General features: G+C 43.0%; 1 protein-coding gene across 6 annotated transcripts in view; it reads right to left on the bottom strand.

Moving 5' to 3' along the window:
- Positions 1-1,965: 1,965 nt before the first annotated feature.
- BCL11A (BCL11 transcription factor A) overlaps positions 1,966-24,472 on the bottom strand; it is a 99,615-nt gene continuing 77,108 nt past the window's right edge. Inside the window, exons 3-5 of one of the 6 annotated variants that reach the window (XM_007464149.1) lie at positions 17,573-17,674; positions 10,499-12,241; positions 1,966-2,475 (exon numbers count right to left, since the gene is read on the bottom strand). In XM_007464149.1, the coding sequence (XP_007464211.1) occupies positions 2,384-2,475; positions 10,499-12,241; positions 17,573-17,674 (1,937 nt within the window). In that variant the 3' untranslated portion in view covers positions 1,966-2,383. Of the gene's footprint in view, positions 2,476-6,988; positions 12,242-17,572; positions 17,675-24,472 lie in introns of those variants that run through there. The other 5 variants (XM_007464150.1, XM_007464146.1, XM_007464148.1 and 2 more) reach the window with 5 other exon arrangements.

The following is a 24,472-nucleotide window of genomic DNA, read 5'->3' as shown; positions in this document are numbered from 1 at the left end:
CTAAAAAGGACATAGGGGAAGCTATGTGGGGTTTGGGGTTTTTTTCGTTTGTTTGTTTTAACGAGGGATCTTTCTTCTCCAAACGGGGGAAGAAGAAAATGATATCTTTTACCCACTCCCCCCTCCTCCCCCCAACCCTCCCCCTGCCAAGCCCACTTCTAGAGATATCCATTTATTTACAAACTGACTCCAAGAAGAAATAAGAGGTGGAGATGGAAACACAGACCAGAAATGAAACTGTAGTGAACACCAGGTCTGAAGGTGTCCCAAAATCCAGGATTGTTTGTTCTGTTTCAGTCGGGTCTCCCTTTTGAAGCAGAGTCACTCTTTCTAGGTAATGGCAAGGAGCTTAGCATGTTCAGTGAGGATGCTGTCACAGAATCCCTAATAGTCTTAGGTTTCAGTAACACAGAGGCAGAGCGTGGGATAGGAAATGTTCCTTTAAGAAATAACACTTGTCTGGAGGTCCCATCTCACCTAGATGAGGAACTCTCAAAAACTCATCCAGGCCACCTAGTTAATCAGGGTTATTTATTTGTCATGAAAAAGCCACTGGGGAAAGGAGATGATGACAAGAAGGGCTGCTTGCTCCAAACTCCCTCTGGCAGTGTGCACAGCTGTTGGTAGGAAGAGACACTTTTGTGTGCCTTACCAGTGGACATCCTTGATCTCTCTGTGTGAGCCATACATGTGTGTGTTTGTGAATGTTTATGGCTTGTGTGCTAACACGGGGAGAGACGATCCCCTTGACCAGTCACAGAGTTCAGTGGAATTCACTGGATGAGACATCAGAACATCTGGCTTCTCTGCTCTCCTTCTCATTGACGTGGCCCTGGGCAAGCCGTTAACTTTGGTGAGCCTCAGTCTCCCCATCCACAAAGTGGAAGTCATGAGATCTGTCCCAACGAGGATCAGATGAAATAATGCACATGAAAGCACTGTATAACGTACAAGGCAGCACACATCTGTGAGGAGTCATTATTTATGATGAATAAGCAGGAAAGAATCCAGATGCCAATTATTTTTCTGTCTTCTCACTAGGCTAGGTAATCTAGCCAGAGGGTAAGTGGGTAAGATTTTCCCCACTTACGTTCACAGCCAATATGTAAATCTATAATACACAGGTGTCTGAGTTCTATTATTTATAAACCTATTTTAATATGCTATATTGTTTCTAGTTCTCTTCTGGATCTCCAGGCAATAGAAAACACCAAACTTAGAAAAGTTATTTGCAAATTAACTGGGCCAGAAGGAATTTTTATCACTCATTTGTAGACCTAACATTTGTGTCACTAATTTCTAAGGAATGGGGCACTATTACGATTACAATAGCGTGTTCTGATGTGGACCTCTTTCGTCCTATCATTTTTTTCCCCTTATAAACCTGCCCCAAATTTCCTGATGTGAGTAATAAAGAAGTTTTATGTTTGTTTGTTTGTCTGCATTAAGATATATTTGCTGAAGTTTTGGGAACCTAAAATTAGAATATTTAATAAACAACTACTGATATTCATCACCTGCTTTGGGATTTACCACTAATCCAGGGACATTAGCTTTCTTGAGCTAAATTAAAAGACAAATTCAAATCCTGCATGGTAGCCACCAAAAGCATATATTTGAAAAACAGAATTCAGCATGCCATATTATGCATTATTTAATGGTATGCAAATTATGTCAGACAGTTAGGAAAACCACACTTTAGCATTAATAAACAGCAAACTACTACTACATTAATTATGACATTGCTATGATTTATTCCCAAGTTTTGCATTTTGATGCTCCTTGAAAATTTATGCCATCTGATAAGCAGTAACCTATTTCCCCTCCTACACCTCCTACCCATTCCTCAAATCTGTTCCTCCTTCCCACCCGATGGGTGTCTGCAGAAATGGGTACAGAAATACAGCCTTAAGCGGCTGCATTGTCTTATAAACATTAATAATTAAAGAACAAGCAAACACCACCTAAAGCTCCAACATTTATTGTGTCAATGTTAAGCACACTTTTTAAAAGACAACATAGAATGTATAGAAACAAGGGGTCTGGGGGACTCATGCTCATTTCCACAATACGGGGAATTAGGTTGGCTGGTCTCAGAAGGGCCAGGACGGCACTCAGGACAGCGATGGTCCATGGGCCCTCAATATGGGACTGATTCACTGTTCCAATGTGGGTCTGTTTTTTTGTTTTTACTTTTTATTAAAAAATATAAATAAAATGGCACTGCAGGCCCGGGCAGGAAGGACACTGCAGGACCCTGTCTTCGCACAACGGCTTCTTGGAGGCTACTGTCAGAAAACATCACAAACTAGCAGGATGACAGACCACGCAGATGTCGGCTGGGCGGCACGCGTCCACCCCGCCCCTGGGGGTTCAAATTTTCTCAGAACTTAAGGGCTCTCGAGCTTCCATCCGAAAACTGCCACACATCTTGAGCTCTCTGGGTACTACGCCGAACGGGGGTGTGTGAAGAACCTAGAAAGAGGTTGGAGACAGAGGAGGGGAAAAAAAAGTACAGGTGTGACTTGGCCCAGTCATTTTCTGTTCTCTAACTAGCTTTTTAAAATTATAACTTAAATCAAGCACAGGTTGAGCCACCGGCATCTTAAACATGATTTCAAACTCAGTCTCCCCCACCTCCCCCAAATCTCTGACCTCTGAGTGCCTTCCCCATGCCTCCCTCCCCGCCTTCCCCCAAAGGACCTGGACCCCCTCCCCGATCATAGGACAGTCCTAATAAGCTGGGGACACACCTGGAAGGAAACACTTTCCCTTATAACTGAGAAAACTGAGTAGGAAACAGTCCTTTGGTTGAGGAGAACAGGGGAAGGAGGAGGGAGGGGGACATTTCCTTAAAATAATAATAAAATTATAAAGAAACAAAAAACTCAAAATTGATGTAAAAGCAGCACAACGAAAACATGAAATGTCATCAAGTTCAACGTCAAAGCAGCCAACGATTTACAAGAGGCGAACAAATCTCTGAAGAGAAAACCAGAACTCAAAATAGTTGCTCCCAAATGGCACCAAAAACTGCCTGTAGTTTCTTTCAAACATGCAGTTTTCTTTTCTTTTTTTTCTTTTTTGTAAGGGGACAAGGCAGTGGTGAAGGGAAGAAGGGAGTGGTTATTTTCCTCCAGGGTTCCTCCCTTGCTTTGTACATTGACTCGAAGCAGCAGAACTGGGAGTCCGGATGTGCCGAGGAAGAGGGCTACGACTGTGGCATTCCAGGCCTCGTTGCCATGGCGACCCGAAGCAGGGGCCTGGGGCCTCCTCTCCCCTGACTTGGCGCCGCAGGAGGCCCAGGGTCTGGAGCTCAGCTGCTTTCTCGAATCCCCCCCCTGAGCAGTGGAGACCTGGGCTGAGGGGCCTGCTGTGTCCAGGTGGGCTCTTGGGAATTCCATTCCCAGCCCAGCCCTAAGTCACTGTCGTTGAGGCCCCTTTCGCTGATACCCCCCCGCATCAAACCCCTTTGTCAGACCTGCTACCAATATTTAAAATCCTAACAGACAAAGTATAGCTAGCATGGGCATGTATCACATCCACTGTTATTTAAAAGCACAGCCCCCCTGTGGGTTTGGGGGTCCTGCTTTAAAGGATAGACTTTGGGGAAATGGCTTAATTTGCCTTTTCTGCCATCTCATAAAGACCTGATAAATGCTCCCTTTATCACTTTACAGAAAGGGAAAACAGTATTTGGATCAACCATTGAGTTGCCTTCAGCCAAGTTTAGGTTCTTGAGTACAATGGACCCACGTGAACTGTATTGGTCTCCTTTCCCATGTGAAAGGGAGGAATTGATCGCATCCCATGATCATGAATGACACTGGGAAATAGAGAGAGAGAGAGAGAAATAGGCCCATCCCCTTAAAGGCTGATTCACTGGCCATGTGTTTTACTAAATGAAACAGCGGGCTAATGGGATAACAAGATGACAGCAAGCAAAAGAACAGACCCACCAACCCATGTCTACAATTTGTAGCTAAAGCAACCCTGGAATAAATGTACATAATCCCAGCTCCATCTATGTGTTCTGATGTCCACGTCTCTAAAAATGGGTTCATTTATTGTAACAGGGAAAGCTGCAGGGCCTTAGGAGACACTTAGGAAAATTTGCTAAGTGGCTAATGCCTTTTAAAAGTTAACCGTCTTTTATAAAACACTTTTCCAAGCAGGTTTAAAGAACACTGCCAATCCCATCCTCATAGCAGCAAAAGTCCCACAATTTTTTTTTTTTAAATGGGAGGTAGTCTGAAAAAAAGAGCATAGGATGTGTACATTCTTGAACACACCAGGCCCAGGGACAATGGAGTAACAGAATCATAATGAAGAACACACGACTACAACACAGTCATAAGAAATCATGTTTGTGTGTATGGAGCCGGGGAGGGGTTTAAAAAACGAAAACACTGTTATTTCCTCCCTCACTCTCTGAGAGTAAAGTGTTTGAAGCAGGACAGAATGGGGCCTGAGGCTTCTCAACTCCTTTCCAGGAAGGCCTGAAATATCCCAGTACCTTTTAACAAACTTTTAGCGTCTGTGAATAAACCAGCTGATTTCCTTATTTCTCCAAATGAAATGATATCTAGCCCCCGCCGCCACTTCCTTTCAAGTCCTCACTTCAAGCATTGTGAATATATACAGTATGAACTTATTGCATATACAAAAATGGTATTTAAATAAACAGTTCTATCACAGAATGCCCTGGGAAAAGCTCAGCTGCTTCACACTTCCTGCCATTGCTGGTACAAACGAAGACCCAAGCGTTCACCTCACTTCTTAGCAACCTTTCAAATATGTTCGTCTCACTCTTTTTGTAGGTCCTAAGCAGAGAGAGGAGAGTAACTGGTTTCAGGATGAACGTAGCACACGTACTGGAGAGTGTCTGGGTTAAAATCTGTGAGAAATAGTATTTACTGTATTGCTGTTTATTAAATTGTTCTCAAAATCAAGATGAAAAGGAACATGTTAAGCTTTAGGAGTTCAAGTATGTAGAGAACATTGCATTCAACACGTCAGGGGTGTCACATAAACTTAAGTTGAGAATTTTGAAATGTGTTCATGTCCTTAGTAGTTCCTCGTTTTAAAGCTTTATCATGAACTCATCCTACTGTTGGAAATGTTTTTTTGTTATTTTATATTAAGATTTTTAATTTTAGGGTTCCAGATACAAGATGTCATTTATAAGTTATATTCTTGTTGCCTAGGTTTTCAGGCTTCTATTGTTCAGGCAGCTTCAGAAATAATATTTTATAAGAGGGCTTCAATAAGTCAGGAGACTGAGAACCCTGAAGAACCTGTCTCCCAATAAATTTATTTAACTTTGGGACCATGTAAATCAAACATAATCTGTGATTTATCACCAGATGTTTGCACCCTCCCCATTCCCCATTTAAGAAATTTGAGCATACAAGCAGACAGTATCCACCATTAATTCTGTCTGTCAGGATGCAAAACCTAATTACACTAAGAGCATCATATACTGAGAAATTTAAATGAATACTGTATATAAAATCTGCACAGCTGTACTCATAGCTCCTAATAAAAGAGTAATAGGAATACACAGCGGTTTTATGGACATTTAATATGGTGGAGCAAAGTCACCATGTCTGAAACTGGCATATGGCACTTGAAGAATATTTCTGTCTGTCTTGAACAGCATTCTGGATTCACTTGTGAAGTTAAACTCATCTAAAACACATATATCACCCGTCACTTCACTGCCAATTATCAAGTTCTGCAAGTACCCCCTCATTCCATCCCAGCTCCTGTACCATTTATGCTCTCCCAAATCATCTCTTACCGGATTCCTCTCTGCTTCCCACCCAAACAGACTTTAAAAAAATACACTTACTTTCTCTATATTTTAGAAAGATAAAACAATTCTTGCCTCAGATAAAAGGCATTCTGTGAAAAGGCCACCTCACAAGGCACCAGGGCATAAGAACTGAGCAACAGAAATGCTACCACAAGACAACAGAACGGTTTTTGTTTTGTTTTTTACAAAAAGAAGAACAATGTCGTATCCATTCATCTACACTGGGAACAGGGAGACAGCGTCACAGAGGTATGTGTTTTAATAAAGCAAATAGATGCTGCAACATGCAGTATTTGTAAAACTGACAACACAGATTTCTAAGTAGGGGTTTTTAAAACAGACCTAACTTGCTTTTCAAAGACGTTGCTTCATTTTATAAATCTGTTGGTTGGCCAAAAGATAATTGAAGGGTATTCCCACCCTCATTTGCTATGAATCAGGAAGACCCTATAAAAACAGCTACAACATCTGTCCCAACTAGGGTCCCTAGGATCTCAGAATCACAAAGCAAACCACCATATATCTCAGGAAATTAGTGGCTGATTCCACAGATTTGGCCAAAGCTAGCTAAACTCCTAGTTACTGCTTGCTTGCTTGCTTTTGCTTCCCCACCCCCCCACCGCCTCTCTCTTTTACCTGATGCTTCTGTTTCTGGATTTTTAAATTTGAGGGGTGGGATTATTTTTGGTATGAGGAAAGACTCTTATGTGGAAACAAAAGAGCTGATTAAAAAAAAACAAAACAACTTTTTTACATTATGTTCTAAGATAGGGCATGATGGGAGAATAGAAAAGAACTTTTAGACAACAAGAACACAAAAAAATCCAAAGGGAATAAAGGTTTAAGATGCTATTATCAGGAAGTTTTTCATTTATATCTGAATGGATTACTGCTAAGAGATGGAGGGGAAGTTTTTAACATCATACTGAAAACATTTTCCATTTCTTGAAAATTATTCTAGAATTATAAAGTCTAAACTATTTCCATGGCTTGAGATATGTCTATTTTAATATAGTAAGTATTTTATGTTCCTTTTGGGTATAATACACGCATCAAAATGCCCATAGAAATAATCTTGAAAAAGACTGACTGGCCTTCTCTTAAAACCTGTTATTTTCTTGAAAGTAATTTACAGAGTGTGTCAAATGAGGACACAAGAAGCTTACATTGTGTACTTTAATTTTTTTATTTTTTTCAATAAAGGGACAAAATGGGTGTATGAACAGGTTAATGCAGACAACTGCCAAAAAAACACAGACAGTGGTTTTTCCAATAGAACTTAACAAAGACCAGAAACAAATACAATAAAAAGCCAGGTTGTAATGACCTTTGGTCATCCAAATAAAAAAAAAAATAAAAACAAAGAAAAATAAAAGATCAGATTAAGTGCCTCTGTTTTGAACAGGGCACATAAGCAATAATAAATAGTGACTCCCATAGTAAAAGATAAAATTTCAAGTTACGACAAACAGCTTTCATTACAGGAATAGAAAAGGCCAATAACAAAATATTCTGCATTGCCATTTACAAAAAAGTATTGACTAAAGCGGGCTTTCTCTTTAATATGCTTTGCATATGAAATTCTTTCCAATCTAAATATAAAGCACCATTTAGTTTTTGGCAATGAAAAAAACTGCAAAACATTGGTTTTTTTTCCCCCCCCCTTTTTTTTTTCTTTCTTTCTTTTACTGCATATGAAGGTAAGATGCTGGAATGTAGGGTGATAGAAGGAAAGGGACAAAAAGCACACTACATAACAAACCAACGTTATTAGCTTGCAGTACTGCATACAGCATGGCAGCAGGAAAAAGGAACAAAAAAGGATATGTACAACCCCTATGACAGCCATCCGTGTGACATTCTAGCAGGCTCCCCCAAACCGCCATTATATGGCTTCTCATCTGTACAATGTCACACTTTTTTCTCTTTTTTTTTTTTTGAAGCATACAAATAATTTGCACTATATTATCCTGCCAAATTAAAAAAATATACTGTGGCAGCCTGTCTTTTTTTTTTTCCACTACCAAAAAAGGTACATTGATACCTTTTAAGAGAACAAGCAACAGTTAAAAATACAAGCTTCAATATAAATACTATAGTGCCTAACACTAGATGAACATTTAATTCAAATACCATTCTAGAAATACAGAAAAAAGACCATAAATGTGTTTTAGCATAGGAATCAACATGAGTGTGCATTTTCCTATATTTAAGTACTATATAATCTTAAACCTTTCCCCAATGTATGTTTTTTTTTTTTACAACCTGAAGAGCGGGAGCGGTGTGTATCCAAGGCATAGAATTTCCACTACCATTTTTAAATGGATAACAAGTCTTGTAACACCACCAAGACAATGGAACCCTAAAATGCAGTTCCCCCCTAAACATAATGAAGTGTTTTTTTTAAAAAATTCTTTTTTTCTTAACATTTATATTTAAAAAAGTTTTGTACAAAAAAATCCTTGCACTGTAGAAGCGAAAGCAATCATTCATTTCTATGTTAAGTGTATTCTGTTTTCCATTCACAGCGCTTGCAATGTTGAGTCCGAGTAAGTAAGCTCATTAGTCAAGTAAATGGCGGGCAAAGTTTTTTTTTCAGTTTTTTTTTTTTTTTAATGCTCATCAATGAGATTGTGTTCAAATTATTTTTTTCAGCATCCTTGCAACTTTTCCCTTAAGTATAGACCTGTAAACTGGGAAAATTGTACAGTGCACTTAATTGTCCTATCTGAGCAGGTTTATTTTATACTCAACCTCTGTATCTCTGATTAGAGAAAAGATACAGATATTACAGGCAGAGTCAAGTGCTATTTGAACACCAACTGGGGCAGATGCTAGCTTAATAAAAAAGAAAAAATTAAAAAAATAAAATAAAAACAATGAATCCTCTTTCATGTTAACACAAATAGCACACAGTGTATGGAAAAGAAATGAAGTACAAATTTTAGGGAGCACAGACATATATACTGCTACTCTTAAAATTCTTTCTCTTCTTTTTTAAGAATGTCACATTTAAACGCAAGTCTTAATTAAGAATTCATAGTTAATCATCATTGTATCAATATTAGCTTATACACCTGTTCTAGTTTAAAATGGCAAATAGTACCACATTGTGCTAATAAATCACATATTTTTTTCCTCTGTTACCCTCTGTCAAACCTTATTGTCAGTCTCTTCTTCTGGACATGCTATTCGAGGTCTTAAAGTTTATCATTTGATTGTCCATTTGACAACCAAGTAGATCTGGATCTATTTCTTCTGGTGCCAGAATTTTTTTCAAAAGACATTATTTAAAACAAGTTATCTTCATAAAATGAATTCCTTACTAATGTATTTAATCGTGTTCCAGAGCTTTTGCACGTTGCACATTCAATTTAATCATCATTTAAAAAAAAATAAAACTTTGGGCAAAAGAGCCCATTTCTTTTAAGCTCTCATCAGGAGCAAAAGTTTTTATACTGGTATAATCAGTTTTGCTTACAAGATTAAACGAAAGGGAAAAATGATGATTAACTAGGACATAATGGGTCATATTTTTAGGTAGCCATTGTTGTGAGAAATACAATATAGATTTATACTCTAGGTCCTAAGGTTTATTACCTCACCCAATGCTGAATTAAGCTACAAGTTTATAACAAGTAGAAAGAACCATCAATGTGGTTTTAATAGATCCAAGGCACTCATATTTTAAAACCAAATGATAGAATAAACTTGTTTTATTTTTCTGTTAATTTGTCAATTCAAGGCCTTTCCTTCATCTCCAATTGATATATTTAACCCTTTAGAGACAGACATTTAGCTTGTAGAGATTTGCTTTCAGTGCCATCTATTCTGTCTATAGAGGGTTAATCCAAAGACTGTTTTCCCTCCTCATGTTATAAAAGAAAACTGTACATGATATGTATTACAGAATGTATGCAGCATGGTCTTTTTCTCTCTCTCTCTCTTTTTCTCTCAGAACGGAACTGGAAACAGCAACATGTTTTCTCAGCAACGAATCGGGGACAATTTAAAATAGCCATAACATACCATACATGCTGTCTAAGTTTAAAAAAAAAAAAAAAACATACACAACATGTAAATTATTGCACAAGAGAAAGGCTCAAAGTTTGCGTAAAATGCAATAGTATTGCCCCATACAGATCATGCATTCAAACGGTGAGAACATAAAGGAAAAAAAGAAAAAGAAAAAGAAAAAAAACAAAACAAAACAGGTGTGCTGGTGACAAGCACTCTCATATTCTTAGCTTCCGTTACTTCTGTTTGTTTGTTTGTATGTTTAAATCACATGGGACTAGAAAAAAATCCTACAGGGTGTGGGGCTGGAGGGCGATGGGGAAAGGGGAGGGTGATGAAAAAAGGAGGTGGCAGGTGGGAGTGAGGGAGGGGTATTAATATACCTCTATTCAGTTTTTATATCATTATTCAACACTCGATCACTGTGCCATTTTTTCATGTGTTTCTCCAGGGTACTGTACACGCTAAAAGGCATCTTACAAATTTCACATTTGTAAACGTCCTTCCCCACCTGGCCATGCGTTTTCATGTGCCTGGTGAGCTTGCTACTCTGGGCACAGGCATAGTTGCACAGCTCGCATTTATAAGGCCTTTCGCCCGTGTGGCTTCTCCTGTGGACAGTGAGATTGCTACAGTTCTTGAAGACTTTCCCACAGTACTCACAAGTGTCGCTGCGTCTGCCCTCTTTTGAGCTGGGCCTGCCCGGGCCCGGACCACTAATATGGGGCGTGCTCCCTCCACTTCCCGTGCCGCTGCGCCCCGAGATCCCTCCGTCCAGCTCCCCGGGCGGCGTGGAGAAGCGCAAGCTTCCGTTCTCCGAGGAGTGCTCCGACGAGGAGGCGAAAGGCGATTGTCTGGAGTCTCCGAAGCTAAGGAAGGGATCTTTGAGCTGCCTGGAGGCCGCGTAGCCGGCGAGCCACTGCGAGTACACATTCTCCGTGTTGGGCATCGCGGCCGGGGGCAGGTCGAACTCCTTCTCGAGCTTGATGCGCTTGGAGAAGGGGCTCAGCGAGCTGGGGCTGCCCAGCAGCAGCTTTTTGGACAGGCCGCCCGAGGCCGACTCGCCCGGGGAGCAGCCGCGGCCGTTAACAGTGCCATCGTCTATGCGGTCCGACTCGCCGGCCACCGAGTCTTCGTCGCATGTGTCCCTGTGGCCCTCGGCCTCGGCCAGGTGGCCGCGCTTATGCTTCTCACCCAGGACCTGGTGGAAGGCCTCGCTGAAGTGCTGCATGGAGCTGAGCACCATGCCCTGCATGACGTCGGGCAGGGCACGGCCCTCGTCGCCCACGCCCACCACCGCGCCCCGCGAGCTGTTCTCGTGGTGGCGCGCCGCCTCCAGGCTCAGCCCGAAGCCGTAGTCCACCCTCTCGCTCTCCGTCAGCTCCTCCTCCTCCTCTTCCTCCTCTTCTTCCTCTTCCTCGTCGTCCTCCTCTTCCTCCTCGTCCCCATTCTCCGGGATCAAGTTGGGGTCGTTCTCGCTCTTGAACTTGGCCACCACGGACTTGAGCGCGCTGCTGGCGCTGCCCACCAGGTCGCTGGTGCCGGGTTCCGGGGAGCTGGCGGTGGAGAGGCCGTCGTCGGACTTGACCGTCATGGGGGACGACTTGTGCATGTGCGTCTTCATGTGGCGCTTCAGCTTGCTGGCCTGTGTGCACGCGTGGTCGCACAGGTTGCACTTGTAGGGCTTCTCGCCCGTGTGGCTGCGCCGGTGCACCACCAGGTTGCTCTGAAATTTGAACGTCTTGCCGCAGAACTCGCATGACTTGGACTTGACCGGGGGCTGGGAGGGAGGAGGGGCGGATTGCAGAGGAGGGAGTGGGGGCGTCGCCAGGAAGGGCGGCTTGCTACCTGGCTGGAATGGTTGCAGTAACCTTTGCATAGGGCTGGGCCGGCCTGGGGACAGCGGTGGGCTAGACGTGTTCCCTGCCAGCTCTCTAAGTCTCCTAGAGAAATCCATGGCGGGAGGCTCCATAGCCATTGGATTCAACCGCAGCACCCTGTCAAAGGCACTCGGGTGATGGGTGGCCAGGGCCATCTCTTCCGCCCCCAGGCGCTCTATGCGGTGGGGGTCCAAGTGATGTCTCGGTGGTGGACTAAACAGGGGGGGAGTGGGTGGAAAGCGCCCTTCTGCCAGGCCGGAAGCCTCTCTGGATACTGATCCTGGTATTCTTAGCAGGTTAAAGGGGTTATTGTCTGCAATATGAATCCCATGGAGAGGTGGCTGGGAAGGACATTCTGCACCTAGTCCTGAAGGGATACCAACCCGCGGGGTCAGGGGACTTCCGTGTTCGCTTTCTAAGTAGATTCTTAATCCATGAGTGTTCTGTGCGTGTTGCAAGAGAAACCATGCACTGGTGAATGGCTGTTTGCAAGTTGTACATGTGTAGCTGCTGGGCTCATCTTTACCTGCAAAATAATACAACACCAACATCAATGTTTAATCACCAAGGAGGGCATCAGCAATTGCTTATTTATGTTCCACCTCCAGCCTTCCCTGCCCCCAGCCCTCAACCCCACGGCCTAAGCCCTCACTGACCTTATCCCCTGTGCCTAGATGGTGCTGGCACATCTGGAGGTTGGTGCCCAATAAAAATTTGTCAAATCAGTCTTCCTGCCATTTGACTCAGTTCTAAGAATTTTAAATCCAGTCTTCAAAGTAGAAAGATCTAGATCGATTCAGGCTTGAGGATGAGGATCCCTACTTTCTAGAGAAATGCAGCAAACATCTTCTGAACTTTCCAGTCTTTCACCAGCTGTGTTTTGGGGCAAGCCATTTCATCTCTGTGCCTCTGTTTTCCTTGTCCGTTAAGTGAGGGATTTGGACAGGCTGGCCTAAGGGAAACTTTCCTGCTTCCTAAATCCCCCTGGGTGGCAGGTGAACTTTCTAAATAGGCAATCATTTCATGGAGATATGAAAAAAGAGAAGGTCAACTCATTACAATTCTCTATGGCCCTAGAGATGCTTTTAATCTTAGCCTGAAACACACTAATTGTTGATATTGTTAAAAATGAGAAGGTACTCATGAAATAATTACGTGGAAGAGAGACTAGCGACATCCTCACAATCCCAGCCTGTGTGAGGGTCAGTTAGTCCCAGTTCTGGTTCCACAACACCCCACGGAGATTCCCATTTTTATCTCAAGGGCTGTTACAAAAAATCTCAATAGAGAAATTTAATTCAGATTTAACCAACAGGCCATATCAAATCTTTAGGAGTTGTCCACCCCAGTCAAACAAATGGGAGTCTAGAGAAGTTAGGTGGAGTGTCTAGTGCCAACTTAAGCAGACACAGCATCCTAGTTTAAGAACAGTTAAAGCAGCCAGCACCATGAAGGGCAGCAGGCTGAGAAATGCTACACTAGCCTCCTCCTCATTATTTTGAGAGGCTAACAACATGAACCAAATTATACAACATCCTGCGCCCTCAGCTGAGCCTCAGCTCCAGTTGAGAAAGAAACAGAAAGATACAGTTCAGCTAGTCAACTCTTTGGCCAGTAGCCAAGCCGTCTGGAGAGGGGCCCTGCTTAAGTCACATTATTTCTCCCTCTCTGAAAAGAACCCGAGAGTGGGAAATGCCGCTGTGGCAAAGAGGGGCCAGCTTGACTTCCCAATCATTCCTTTTCGGTGATAGCTAAACTAAAAAACACATATACCAAGGGAGTAACTAACAGTTTACCAGTCAACTCAGCATTAAAAAGGGCTCAGATGCTGGTGGCCAAAAGGACTAGGATGAGAAAAATCAGTAACTTCCCAGGAATTCAAAAAAAGACACTGTATAAAGCACAAATGAGAAATACACTTTAGCCCCCCTTTTTAAGAGGAGTTCCTTAAGGCCACAGACAGATAGTATTCGTCAGTAACTCTTGAAAAAGGAAAAAATTCACCATGGAGTTAAAGAGTGGGAATGAGGAATTAACCAATTATGATTCTTCCATTTAGCAAGTCAGAAAAGCTGGCAGCATCTTCTCAGGAGCCCCAAACACTCATATTCCAAAACAAGCCAGCCTCACTCAAGCACTTGTCTGAATAATGGACTCCCTGCCCTGACCTTGTAATTTACTTTACAATGCATTTATAATCTCACTCAATATATCCCACTCCTGGGTAAATCTCTTTAACAAGATTAGATGATAAGATACCAAAATTAGGTTTCAAACATTTGCTAATGTGGAGGGGGAAAAAAGAAGGCAGAAAGATTTTGAAAGAAAACCGCTGACATTAGTATCACATTATCTGCCTATTTTTGTTTGCCTTCTCTCTTCAAAGGGAAATAAAAAGCATCACTGAGAGTATTTTCATAAATTTTTTGTTGTTGTTGAACAATGACTTGGGTCCTAAATAGGCAGGAAAAAAACTATCTAGTTCCAACTACCATGACCCTCTGTGGCTTTCTCCTTTGCCTCTCTAGGACTCTGTGTTATTATCATACATTTAGCCTGACAATCTGAATTGGGTAAGTAAAAAGGAGATTTGTCAGCTGAAGCAAGTCGTTAACACTTTCATCACTACAAATGCCTTTAAATCATATTTTACCTTATAATATTCTATTGAAACCCAGGACTGGACCCATAATTAGCGATGCTGGTTTTGCATGCACCATGAATGCAGTCATTGACAAATGCCGAAATCTATATAGCACTACATCAAGGGTCTCATCTGGATCCTTTTAAAAAGGCTTAAATGAGAAAAGTCCATTTTATTTTGCTGCACTGAGCTTCCCAAAATTTTGTTTTCAAAGCTATGTGATCATGCTACAATATGTTAACACTGTGCTGTTACCCTCCCCTCTCTCTCATACATCAGGTTAGAGAAAATGGCATTTTATCTTATAATGAGCATAGAACATACAGTTTTCACTACTGCATTTTAGTATTCCCATCAACTAGATATTCTAGATCATGAGGGCAGCTAGTGTAATCATAATGTCAATGAGAAGGGCTGTTACGATTGAGACTAAAGATTACATGGAAAAAGCTGCTTTGAAACTGGTAATTATTACCAGTCCACTAATAGCAAATGATGCATTACAGTTTCACCATATAATCTGTATTTCACTCAGCTCATGCCAGTGCACCATATTATATTACAGTGCTCACAGATTCTAAATTCCTAAACTGCAGTCATCAATAAATGTGTTACTTGCCGTAATTTGTGAAATTACTTTGTTCATAACATCTTTGATGGTTTAGAAAGACCAGAATTGATTTCCTGTGTGGCAAAATTAGGGCTACATTGATTTATTGACGTGTAAAATATAATAATATTCTTCATTTACTCTGATGAAAATCAACTTCTCAATTTGAGAGCCTCATTGGGCATTCACTGGGATTGTTCTGATTTAGAGCAATAAATGGAGACCTGGCCCCGAGCATGGGAACTTGAGGCATCAAAACGGTTAAAATCAGCTATTAGCTCACCTACAGCTTTTACTTTATTTCATTTTATTGTATGGAAAGGAATAACCCCATTCCTAGTTTGTCACCAAGGCTCAAGAGTCATGATTTAGAAGAGTGATGTCTTATGAGGGACCCCTGGCTCTACTATTTACTAGCTGGTAGCTCTGGGACAGTCATTTAATTTCTCCGAGTCTTAGGTTTCCTATCTGGAAAATGAGTGTAAAAAACAGTACCTTAAAGAATTGTGAGGCTCAAATGACAAACATATATAAAAGCTCTCTGTAATCTATCAGGTCCAACATGAATGTGAGTTTTCATTATTACCAGGCTTGATTAGTTACCACGAATGATGACTAACCACACGTTACACACCCACAAGGGCTTCTGGAGGAAAGACTGGAATCCAGAATCCGGGCTTTCCCAGGCCAAGGGGAGGCCCTGGTTAGAAGAGAGCAAGAGGGGGTGATTTTAAGGCCCTTGCCCATGGTCCACCCAGCAGGGAGGCCACAAGGTCAGTGCTAAATGCTCTGAAAGCCAAAGGCACTGGTTAAGGCAGCTGAGTGGGGTGCGGGTCAGTTTTGCTTCAGAACTTTCTGGATCCCTACAACCCATTTCCACATACCTTGTTCTGGTCACTCCTAAACTGGTCCTGCCGGCATGGGCACCAGCAAACTAGGCTCCCTCCCATTGCTGGAAGCAGGGAGAAGACAGGGGCTCCTTATCAGGCTACTGGTTTCCCAACCCCTAGATCAAACTCCCTGCCCTCAGGAGGATCAAGAGGAAGAGAGAGAACTCACTCCCTTCCTACCCCTTCCCTCCAAGGGTGGCTCGGTTCCCACAGCCAAGTAAGGGCCCCAGGCACCCCCAGCAAAACGAGGCGAGTTCTCCCCACCCAGTCAGCATGTAGGGACTTGAAACCGTGAGTCGAAACCCCTAAACTCTGTACAATCCGTGACCTAACCCAGGCTTCTGCCCAGCTAGGCTTGTGGGTGCGGGGGTGGGGGGCAGGGGCAGGCGGGGTTCGCCGGGTGGGCGTGGGGGGGGGGGGGGGGGGGGGGGGGGGGGAGGGGCAGTGCGTGGTGGGGAGGTGCTTTTAAACCCTGTACCACCCAGCCCTCAGGACCTGAGGGCTTGTGAAATTCATACAATAACTCTTTGTTACCTAGACCTAGGAGTTAATAAAAATAAACAACTAGCTTCCAGTCTGATCTCAGGGCGCAGGCCCTGCCCTGCAGACACCATTCACAAGAAGGTTGGGTCTAGTTGACCTCCCATCTGAAAACCAGTCACCTTTAAGGCCCCAACTCCTGCATCTTGCTCTCTGTTATTCCCTCTCCACGACACATCATTCCCTTTCTTTTTTTCTTTCCACAAAAGGTTATTTTTTTCATTTACTTTAAAAATAAAAATATTTTCCTTAAATACAAATTAGATGCCACACTTCTTTTCTTCTTGAACCTGCTTTTTTATGCTTGGGGTGGAATCAATCCCCCCGCCCCCTCCCCCTCCCCCCACATCTGACTTTTTAACCACGCATGACTGATACCATTTATTCCTACAGAGAGAAGCAAAGTGTATTACCTTCTAAAACAACATCTTTCAAAAACATTTTTTTCCCAAAAACATTTTTATAAACATACAAATCTAAATTTCATAAGAAGGTCCCCACTATAAAAGTTGGCTTAAACAAGTAACTGGATGGTGGTAGTCGTAGTGATGGCGGGGGTGGGGGTGGTGGTGGTATCTTTGAATTTCAGCAACAATGCTATGCATTTTTCTCTAAATCTAGGAGAAAAACAAATAGAAATCATATATGTCTGCACATATATAATGTACGATGCATATATAAAAATATACCATGTTTAAATACACACGTAAATGCATATATAACATGCATGAGGATAACTCTAGAGTAACTGTGAACTGACTCCTTTCGGTTCTGGCCTCTGCTGAAGACATATGCCATGGAGTAAATCCGAAGTCCTAAATGAGGCCATGGGGGTAAATGTCCAGCAATACAATGGGCCCTGAACACACAGATGTATGCAGCCACCAGCCACGGAGCCACACAAAACCCTGGGGAGGAGACCCGCAGGGATGAGCTGCTTTCAGGCCCATGCCTTCAGTAAGGAGAGAGAGAAAAAGGGGAGGGAAAAAAAAGCCACTTAGGGCTGAATGGATTGGGGGAGCTGGGTGCCAAGTGAGTAATGGAATATACATATGCAGATGCCAATGTATTTTGGAAATAACTCCTTTCAGTACTTAAAAAGTAAGGGTAATTTCCAGAAACTCTCATCTCTACACACACGGACGTTTGTAGAAGAAATAATGCTCAACTTACAAATACCCTGCGGGGCATATTCTGCACTCATCCCAGGCGTGGGGATTAGAGCTCCGTGTGTAGAACGAGGGGAGGAGAGGCCCCTCCAGTGCAGAAGTTTATCTGTGAAAGAAACCCAAAATCAAGCACTAAAGCTATAAACAATGTGCATCTTAAACCACAGGATATCACATTTCAATTCCATTAACATAGATTAACATCATTACAACAGCCTTGCAGATAGTTAACAGGCCCAAGGCCTGTATCAAAAGAACAGTGGTCAGTTCCTTCCCACAGTTCTGTTTTGTTTTTAATTTTGGTCTTTTTTGACAAAAGGGAAGGGAGTTTGTTTTAGGTATGGGGCAGCAGTGGGGGGCGGGGGTTCTTTGGTTCATTTGTTTGTTTGTTATTGTCTGATTATTGTCTTATAATAAGAGATGTGTAAATAGCAAGGGGAAAATTGGTCATATGATTGGCAGCCTGGTAAAATGGGGGGATTTATCTGCAAGGCTGGTTTACATGCATACATTTACTTTACTTATAGACAAGCTCAAGCAAAAAAACAATACGGTAACAGCAAATGAGATTTGTGAATCTTTTCTTCTAGAACAGAGTCCCACTCTGCCTTTCCTGTCCCACTCTTCCCATTCTGTTTTTATGACAGCACCTTCAATGATAGGGAAACCTTGGGCATCTCAGGACCTGGAATTCTATCCATGGAGTACCCCATGTAGACATGGCTTCTTACAGCACAAAGCAGTGGGCAATAAAGATTAGACTTCTGGGGTTAAGATAACTTTGGCCAAGTCCTCACATTAAGGGTAAGGAATCCTACCGTTCAATGACAGGGAGCGAAGCAGCATTCTAAAAATAGCAGCACCCCAAAAAACGTGGCCCACCTTCTCTATTCTACTGCACTGGGTTGCACTCTGGTGAGGAGAAATGACTTCTCACACTGATAAACATAAATCTAGCCGTAAATCAAGCAGTTCTAGCAGTGAGATTTTTGTGAGAAAGGAAATATTTGGTTTGTGCAACCTGGGGATTGTATGGTTTATGTGGTGAGTTCCTAGCTTTTCCACGTCCACCTTGAGCTAACCAAGCATGGAGAGGTCAACCTTGAGACAGAGTGGAGGAGAGATGGAGCAGGGACACTCCGTGTGTCCTAGAGGCTTGGAGTTTGTGATGATTGGGGGAGGCGGGAGAGAAGAAAAACAGACTTTGATGGTGAGTAAACAGAGTATGTTTTCCATTAGCTTAATATTAAGAGCACTTAGAAGACTTGTTGTTATACTCTAGGATAGCAGGTCTCAAGTGTAAAATACATCCTGTTCTCCTTCTATAGATCATGCTGCCAAGAACAGCCAGGGCAGTCAGCACAAGGTTTCCTTTCATGAGGAGCCTGGTGGGTAACAATGGCGTGTTGCTCGTGGAAGCTCTTACACAGAGGCATAAATCTGTTGTTACTGGGCCTGCCCAGGGAGGCTGCCACAAAGGCTCCGCCTAGCCCGAGACCATCTACAGAGGCATGTCCTCCTCCCTGACCCCAAACAAAACAAATACCACAAAATGAACCAGCAAAAGCAGGAAGACTAGACTTAAAAAGCAAGCATGTCTTCATCTAACTGCTTATGTTCTATGAATTGAGAGGCAAGGGTAAAATTAACTACAGATTTAGTCATAGTGTTCTTCAACGAGAAATCTGAGAATCCATTTTTGCACTTGTTCTTGCCTCAGCTATTTAATAAGTTTGTTTGTTGCCAAGACTGAAGTCTGTTTCTTAGGAGACCCATACAACTGAGCACTGTGACCCCAGCATAAAAGCAACAAGGTACTTGGACCCTCACACTGGGAAAGACTCATTTCATATTCGCTGCCACTTACTCTGGGAAGACCCTGAGGTGCCTCAAATAGACCCCCAGCAAGCAATGGGAGAACCGTTAACCTGGTCCAGGCCTGACCACTTGCATGCATCTCCTGTTGGCAAACTCATCTACTAACCCATTGGCCTAGAGCAAGCTGAGTTTCTGGGGGTAGCAGCCTGGCCCAGTTCCCCACAGCACTAGGTCACAAGGCAAAGTGAGGGCTCATCAAGGAGAGTGTCTGAGTATCTGCCCCCATTATTTGGTTTGGGGTTTGGTTTGGGGTTGTAAAAAACCTTAGAGATCATCAAGTCTAATAACCTCATTTTACAGGTGGGGAAACTGAGGCTTTGAGAAATTAAGTGACTGGCTCACAGCTATAATGATGGTTAATCACAAAAGTGAAGATCGGAATTAGTCTCCTGACTCCCCCAATCCAGTGCTCTTTTCTGGGATATCCATCTCTCTCCTCCCCTCTGTCATTCCCACCCTGCTCTGTACTGCTCAAGAAGTACCAGTGAGAAGGGATCTCTTTCTCCTGACCCATTTGGAGGAACAACCTCTCTTGGGGAAGAGTCCAGCCCAGAGGTGCTGAGTGGACCTTTCAAAGGGTCCAAATGAACTGACTTGGTTTCAAAATTGGGAAACACCTGATCTACTTCCTGTACCTTGCCTCCCCCGGCACTGTTTTCATCCTTTACTTCTGCTTCCCCTGCAGAATCAGCCAGCTGAAGAGAAACAAACCATTCCCATCAGCCTAACAAGCTACTGACACTGTCTTCGTGAGAGAGACTCGTACTTGCATTTCTCTTCCTCCACGAAGAGTGTCAAACCAAAGACAATGGGGACCCCAGCTGATTCTGCAGCCTCTCCCGCCAAACACATCTCTGAACACGTTCTCATTGGTAAGTAGAATCAACATTCCCACAGGAACTGGAAATGCTGAATTGTTAATAGCTTCCCTAGGGTTTAACTTCTTGCTATGATGCTTTCAATTATTCCATGACAGTTTAGGCAGAGTCGAGTCTCAGAATTAATGCTTCTAAGCATCACCCTCAACCAGCAGCTCTTGCCTTCCCAGGCTGCCCTTGACTGAGGGCCTCTTCTCCTCCCACCTGCATTTTCGTTCTCCCCAGGGAGAGGTGGGCTCCGGTGGCTGGCAGGGAAGTGGGCGGTCTAGCTATGCTCTCTTTATTTCCTTGGTGGTTCTCTCAGGGCAGTGGTTCTCAAAGTGCAGCCCCAGGCCCAGCATCAGCATCACCTGGGAGCTTGTTGGAAATGCAATGTCTCAGGCCCTTCCTCAGAATTACTGAATCAAAAACTGGGATTGGGGAAGTGGATATAGAGTATGAGAATCTATGTTTAGCCAGCACTCCAGGTGATTCGTACGCACAATCCAATTTCATAAGTGCTGTCTTAGCATGAGGGGAGGAATGGAAGCTGGAAGCTTTGATGTTCTCCTGGCAGCCAGAGCTCCACTGGCTATGAGGCTCTCATCCCTTCTGTCTGGGACTCACCTCCTTTAGGACCAGAGCAAGCCTGGGAAATTCCTAAGGATCCCTCCACGTGGAATCCAAGGTTCCACCCTCCCTCACTGACCAGGACACGGAACAGGCCCAGGCTCAAACAGGGAACGCTCTTTGCATAACATCCAAACCAGCTTACGTCAGGCAGATGGTGTCCTCACTGCTTCCATAAATGCGGAAATGTTTGCAAATGCAGCTATGGCACGCTGCACGGATGCAGTAAGCACTGGACTCCTGTTTCCCTTTCTGGACTCTCAAATGTGTTGCCCTCTTCTGAATTAATCTTTTCAAATGCCTTGTACTCCTCTGGTGAAAAGCATTTTAACCTGTTCTGTTTCATAAAAGTCTCTCCAGACCCAGCATTTCCACTTTAGGGCCTCAGAAATGCCTTATGTATTATTAGGTTGCAATGTTTCCTTATGGCTGAGTAACAAATAATGAATCTTATCTTTCAGGTCTCATTAAAAAATCTGCCACAAATTAGGAATGGTTTTGATTGAATGTTATGCATCGGTCACTTTAGATTTCTATATGCATCGGGACCAACTTTTGACACAGAGCTCTATAAACCAGGTGGGATGTCCCTGGAATTGAAGATCATTAAATCAAGTTTTAGGTTTCCCCAAGAACATCTCAAAGATTCCTTTACTACTGACCTGTTATTTGTTTCTGAAACTAATCACTGGGTTTGTCATATAGCCACATCACTGTCTACCAGTCAACAAGTAATACCGCTGATCTACAAATGTGCTGAAACAGCTGAGCACGAAGCATTATTTCCAAAACACTGAATGACTGCACCGGGTGCTGACTTTCATAGGAATTAAAAACCCAGGCCTCTCTAGAGGAGTAGATACACGTATAGATGTTTGCCGTTCATGAAAGTGTATATGTGCATTTATGTATTTCTTTTCTTAAACATGTGTTTCTAGATAACTTCCCTATTTTCCCAGCAAGACGGGGCACCAAAGAAGTAGAGCCATCCCCAAGAGGAAGGGTTACCCTGTGAAGCGTGACCTCCCACTCACCTTGCGTCTTCAAAAAAAAGAGAAGATGACAACCCACTATGATGGGGAGGGATCTCTATATTGGTGACAGGCCAAAATAAAGGACACTTACCACCCCTTCTAGCTCCAACATTCTCAAGTCCCCTCTCTGCCCTCAGCCAGTAGCCAACTTACGGACTACACTTAAAATGCATCCCGAAAGTTTGCAAAGTTCCCTGAACGAACCAATTCCCGTTCTATCAATATTACTGGATCTAAATCACAAAAATAACTACAGTGCAGCTAGTCTAGGATAGAGGCCTCTATATCTAACTGGAAAGCAAATCCAATAAATCTCCTTCTAGCTCCTGACCCTCCATTTAAGGCAGATACCAGCCCCCATCTCTCAGATCCTGTGACTTTTTAGAGTATTATAGAGCCAACATTAGCAATGCCTGTGTCTTGAGTTGTGTCAATCTGAACTGAAAATGTGCCAGCTTTATCACTGCTCACAGACTGCTTAATTAACCTTCTGATATTGTCAAAATCGCATTCCCTTTTGTTCTAGAAATGAGCATTTACATGAGCGTTTTCCCCATCACTATGCTTTTTCACTAGCTAAGATTTTACCGAATCGTGGTGCTCCGTATACACAAAGCAAGCAAGAATTCTTCAGACGTCACACTATAGAATTTCTTTGCTGAAACTTGTTCATGGTCCTTATATTCGTAGAGACTTCACCAACGACTTCCATCTCATCAATCACTCATTGAAAAACTCTTTTTTGACCAAGCCTATCACCTCAGAGCCTTGATTACCTAACAACACGTTACTAATTTCACCTTTTAAGAGTTCTCACCCTAGGCATCCACTCTACGAGTGAGGAGGAGAGATGACATCTTTCATGCCCCTTTATCTATAAAAATGCAAAAAATGCAAGCCACCAGTCTGTCAGGCCTAAACAAAATTTTCTGCAATCTGTGTCTTTAACATAAGCAAAGCATATAATTCAAAAAAAAAAGGGGGCTTCCCTGGTGGCGCAGTGCTTGAGAGTCCGCCTGCCGATGCAGGAGACGCGGGTTCGTGCCCCGTTTCGGGAGGATCCCACGTGCCGCGGAGCGGCTGGGCCCGTGAGCCATGGCCGCTGGGCCTGCGCGTCCGGGGCCTGTGCTCCGCAGATGGGAGAGGCCACAGCAGTGAGAGGCCCGCATAACGCAAGAAAAAAAAAAAAAAAAGGAACTTGCTTTTCTGAAGAATAAGTAAGCCAAAGACATTGTGTTCCATCTTTGCGTTGAAATGCAGATTTCCCGCTAAAAGGCAAATCCTTCATTTCAAAAGGTTGAATAGGATGGTACTTAAAAAAAAAAGAATTCCAACTGGTTAAATTTAGGGTGTTGAAAAAAGTTCATTCCAATAATATTTTTTGGCTCTGGGCCCTAAGTATTTTCACTTGATCATGAATTAGATAAATTTTTATTACATTTTAAGTTCTTGCCTTAGAATGGTGGAACTTCTCGAGGAGACTGGAAGGGCAGCTCATAAGAAGACAAATTGTTTTAGGACAGTTTTGTTTTTCCTTTGTTTAACTGCGTACCTCACTATGCAAGACGTGTGTACCCAGGATAAATTCCATTCGTTCATTCTTTCACACATTCATTCAACAACTATTTACTGAGTGCCCGAACTCAGTGAACGATTATACTGTCCCAAGCAATGGGCTACCTCTGTGGGCAACGCAAAGAAAAGTCAGACACAGACTTCCCTACAGGAGCCTCCATCTAGTAGAGAAGATAAGCCTGGAAAGGAATCGCTCTGCTCCAAAGTAAAAAGTGTGTCATAAGAGAGGTACAGATAAACTGAACGGAAATTCAAAGGAGACAAATAACTTCCATTTGGAAGGGAGGAGAGAGGCTTTAGGAAAAAGGGACTTAGGAACGGGACCTGGAGAGCCAAGAGGTAGGACTTTCTAGACAAAGGAAAAAAGCAGGTATTGATGCCCAGAGACAAGCAAAGCTCGAGGTGTACCCAGAGCAAATGGGGCCCAACAGGTAGTACATTTAAATCAAAATATTACTCACCAATCCATCCTGTTGATAACAGAGGATATGGTCATCTAAATAAACCCTCTGAGGGCTTCTGTGAAGGATTCACCTTCCACAACTTCTTATTTTCAAACATCACGCTTTCTTACAATAATGGATGCAGCCACGTGGACGCCGGTGAAACTATGAAGGGTCATCTGTCCTGTTTTGTTTCCCCCCACCCTGATTGTTTTGCCCCCTGATGAGTGGTGAGTGGTCTACCAAGGCAGAAGTCACTGTGTTCTATTCCTCTGAGTCAGACAAACAAGTGTTGATAGCCATGTTCTTCCTGCAACCCTGCCTCCCCGGTTTAAATAATCTATTTCAGATGTAGCACTGCCAGTTTCACATGGGCTTGTACTTGCTGACACATCTTCAACAAATGACTGTGCAAGAAAGGTGGAGATTTTCCTATACCTCTGTGTCTCTTCAATCATCACCTTGACCTTCCCTCCAATTTCCCCTC

The sequence above is a fragment of the Lipotes vexillifer genome, unplaced genomic scaffold, assembly GCF_000442215.2.
Source record: "Lipotes vexillifer unplaced genomic scaffold, Lipotes_vexillifer_v1.1 scaffold311, whole genome shotgun sequence".
Lineage (NCBI taxonomy): Eukaryota > Metazoa > Chordata > Mammalia > Artiodactyla > Lipotidae > Lipotes > Lipotes vexillifer.
The sequence above is the reverse complement of the archived record's forward strand: the minus strand, read 5'-3'. Positions and strand labels throughout refer to the sequence as shown.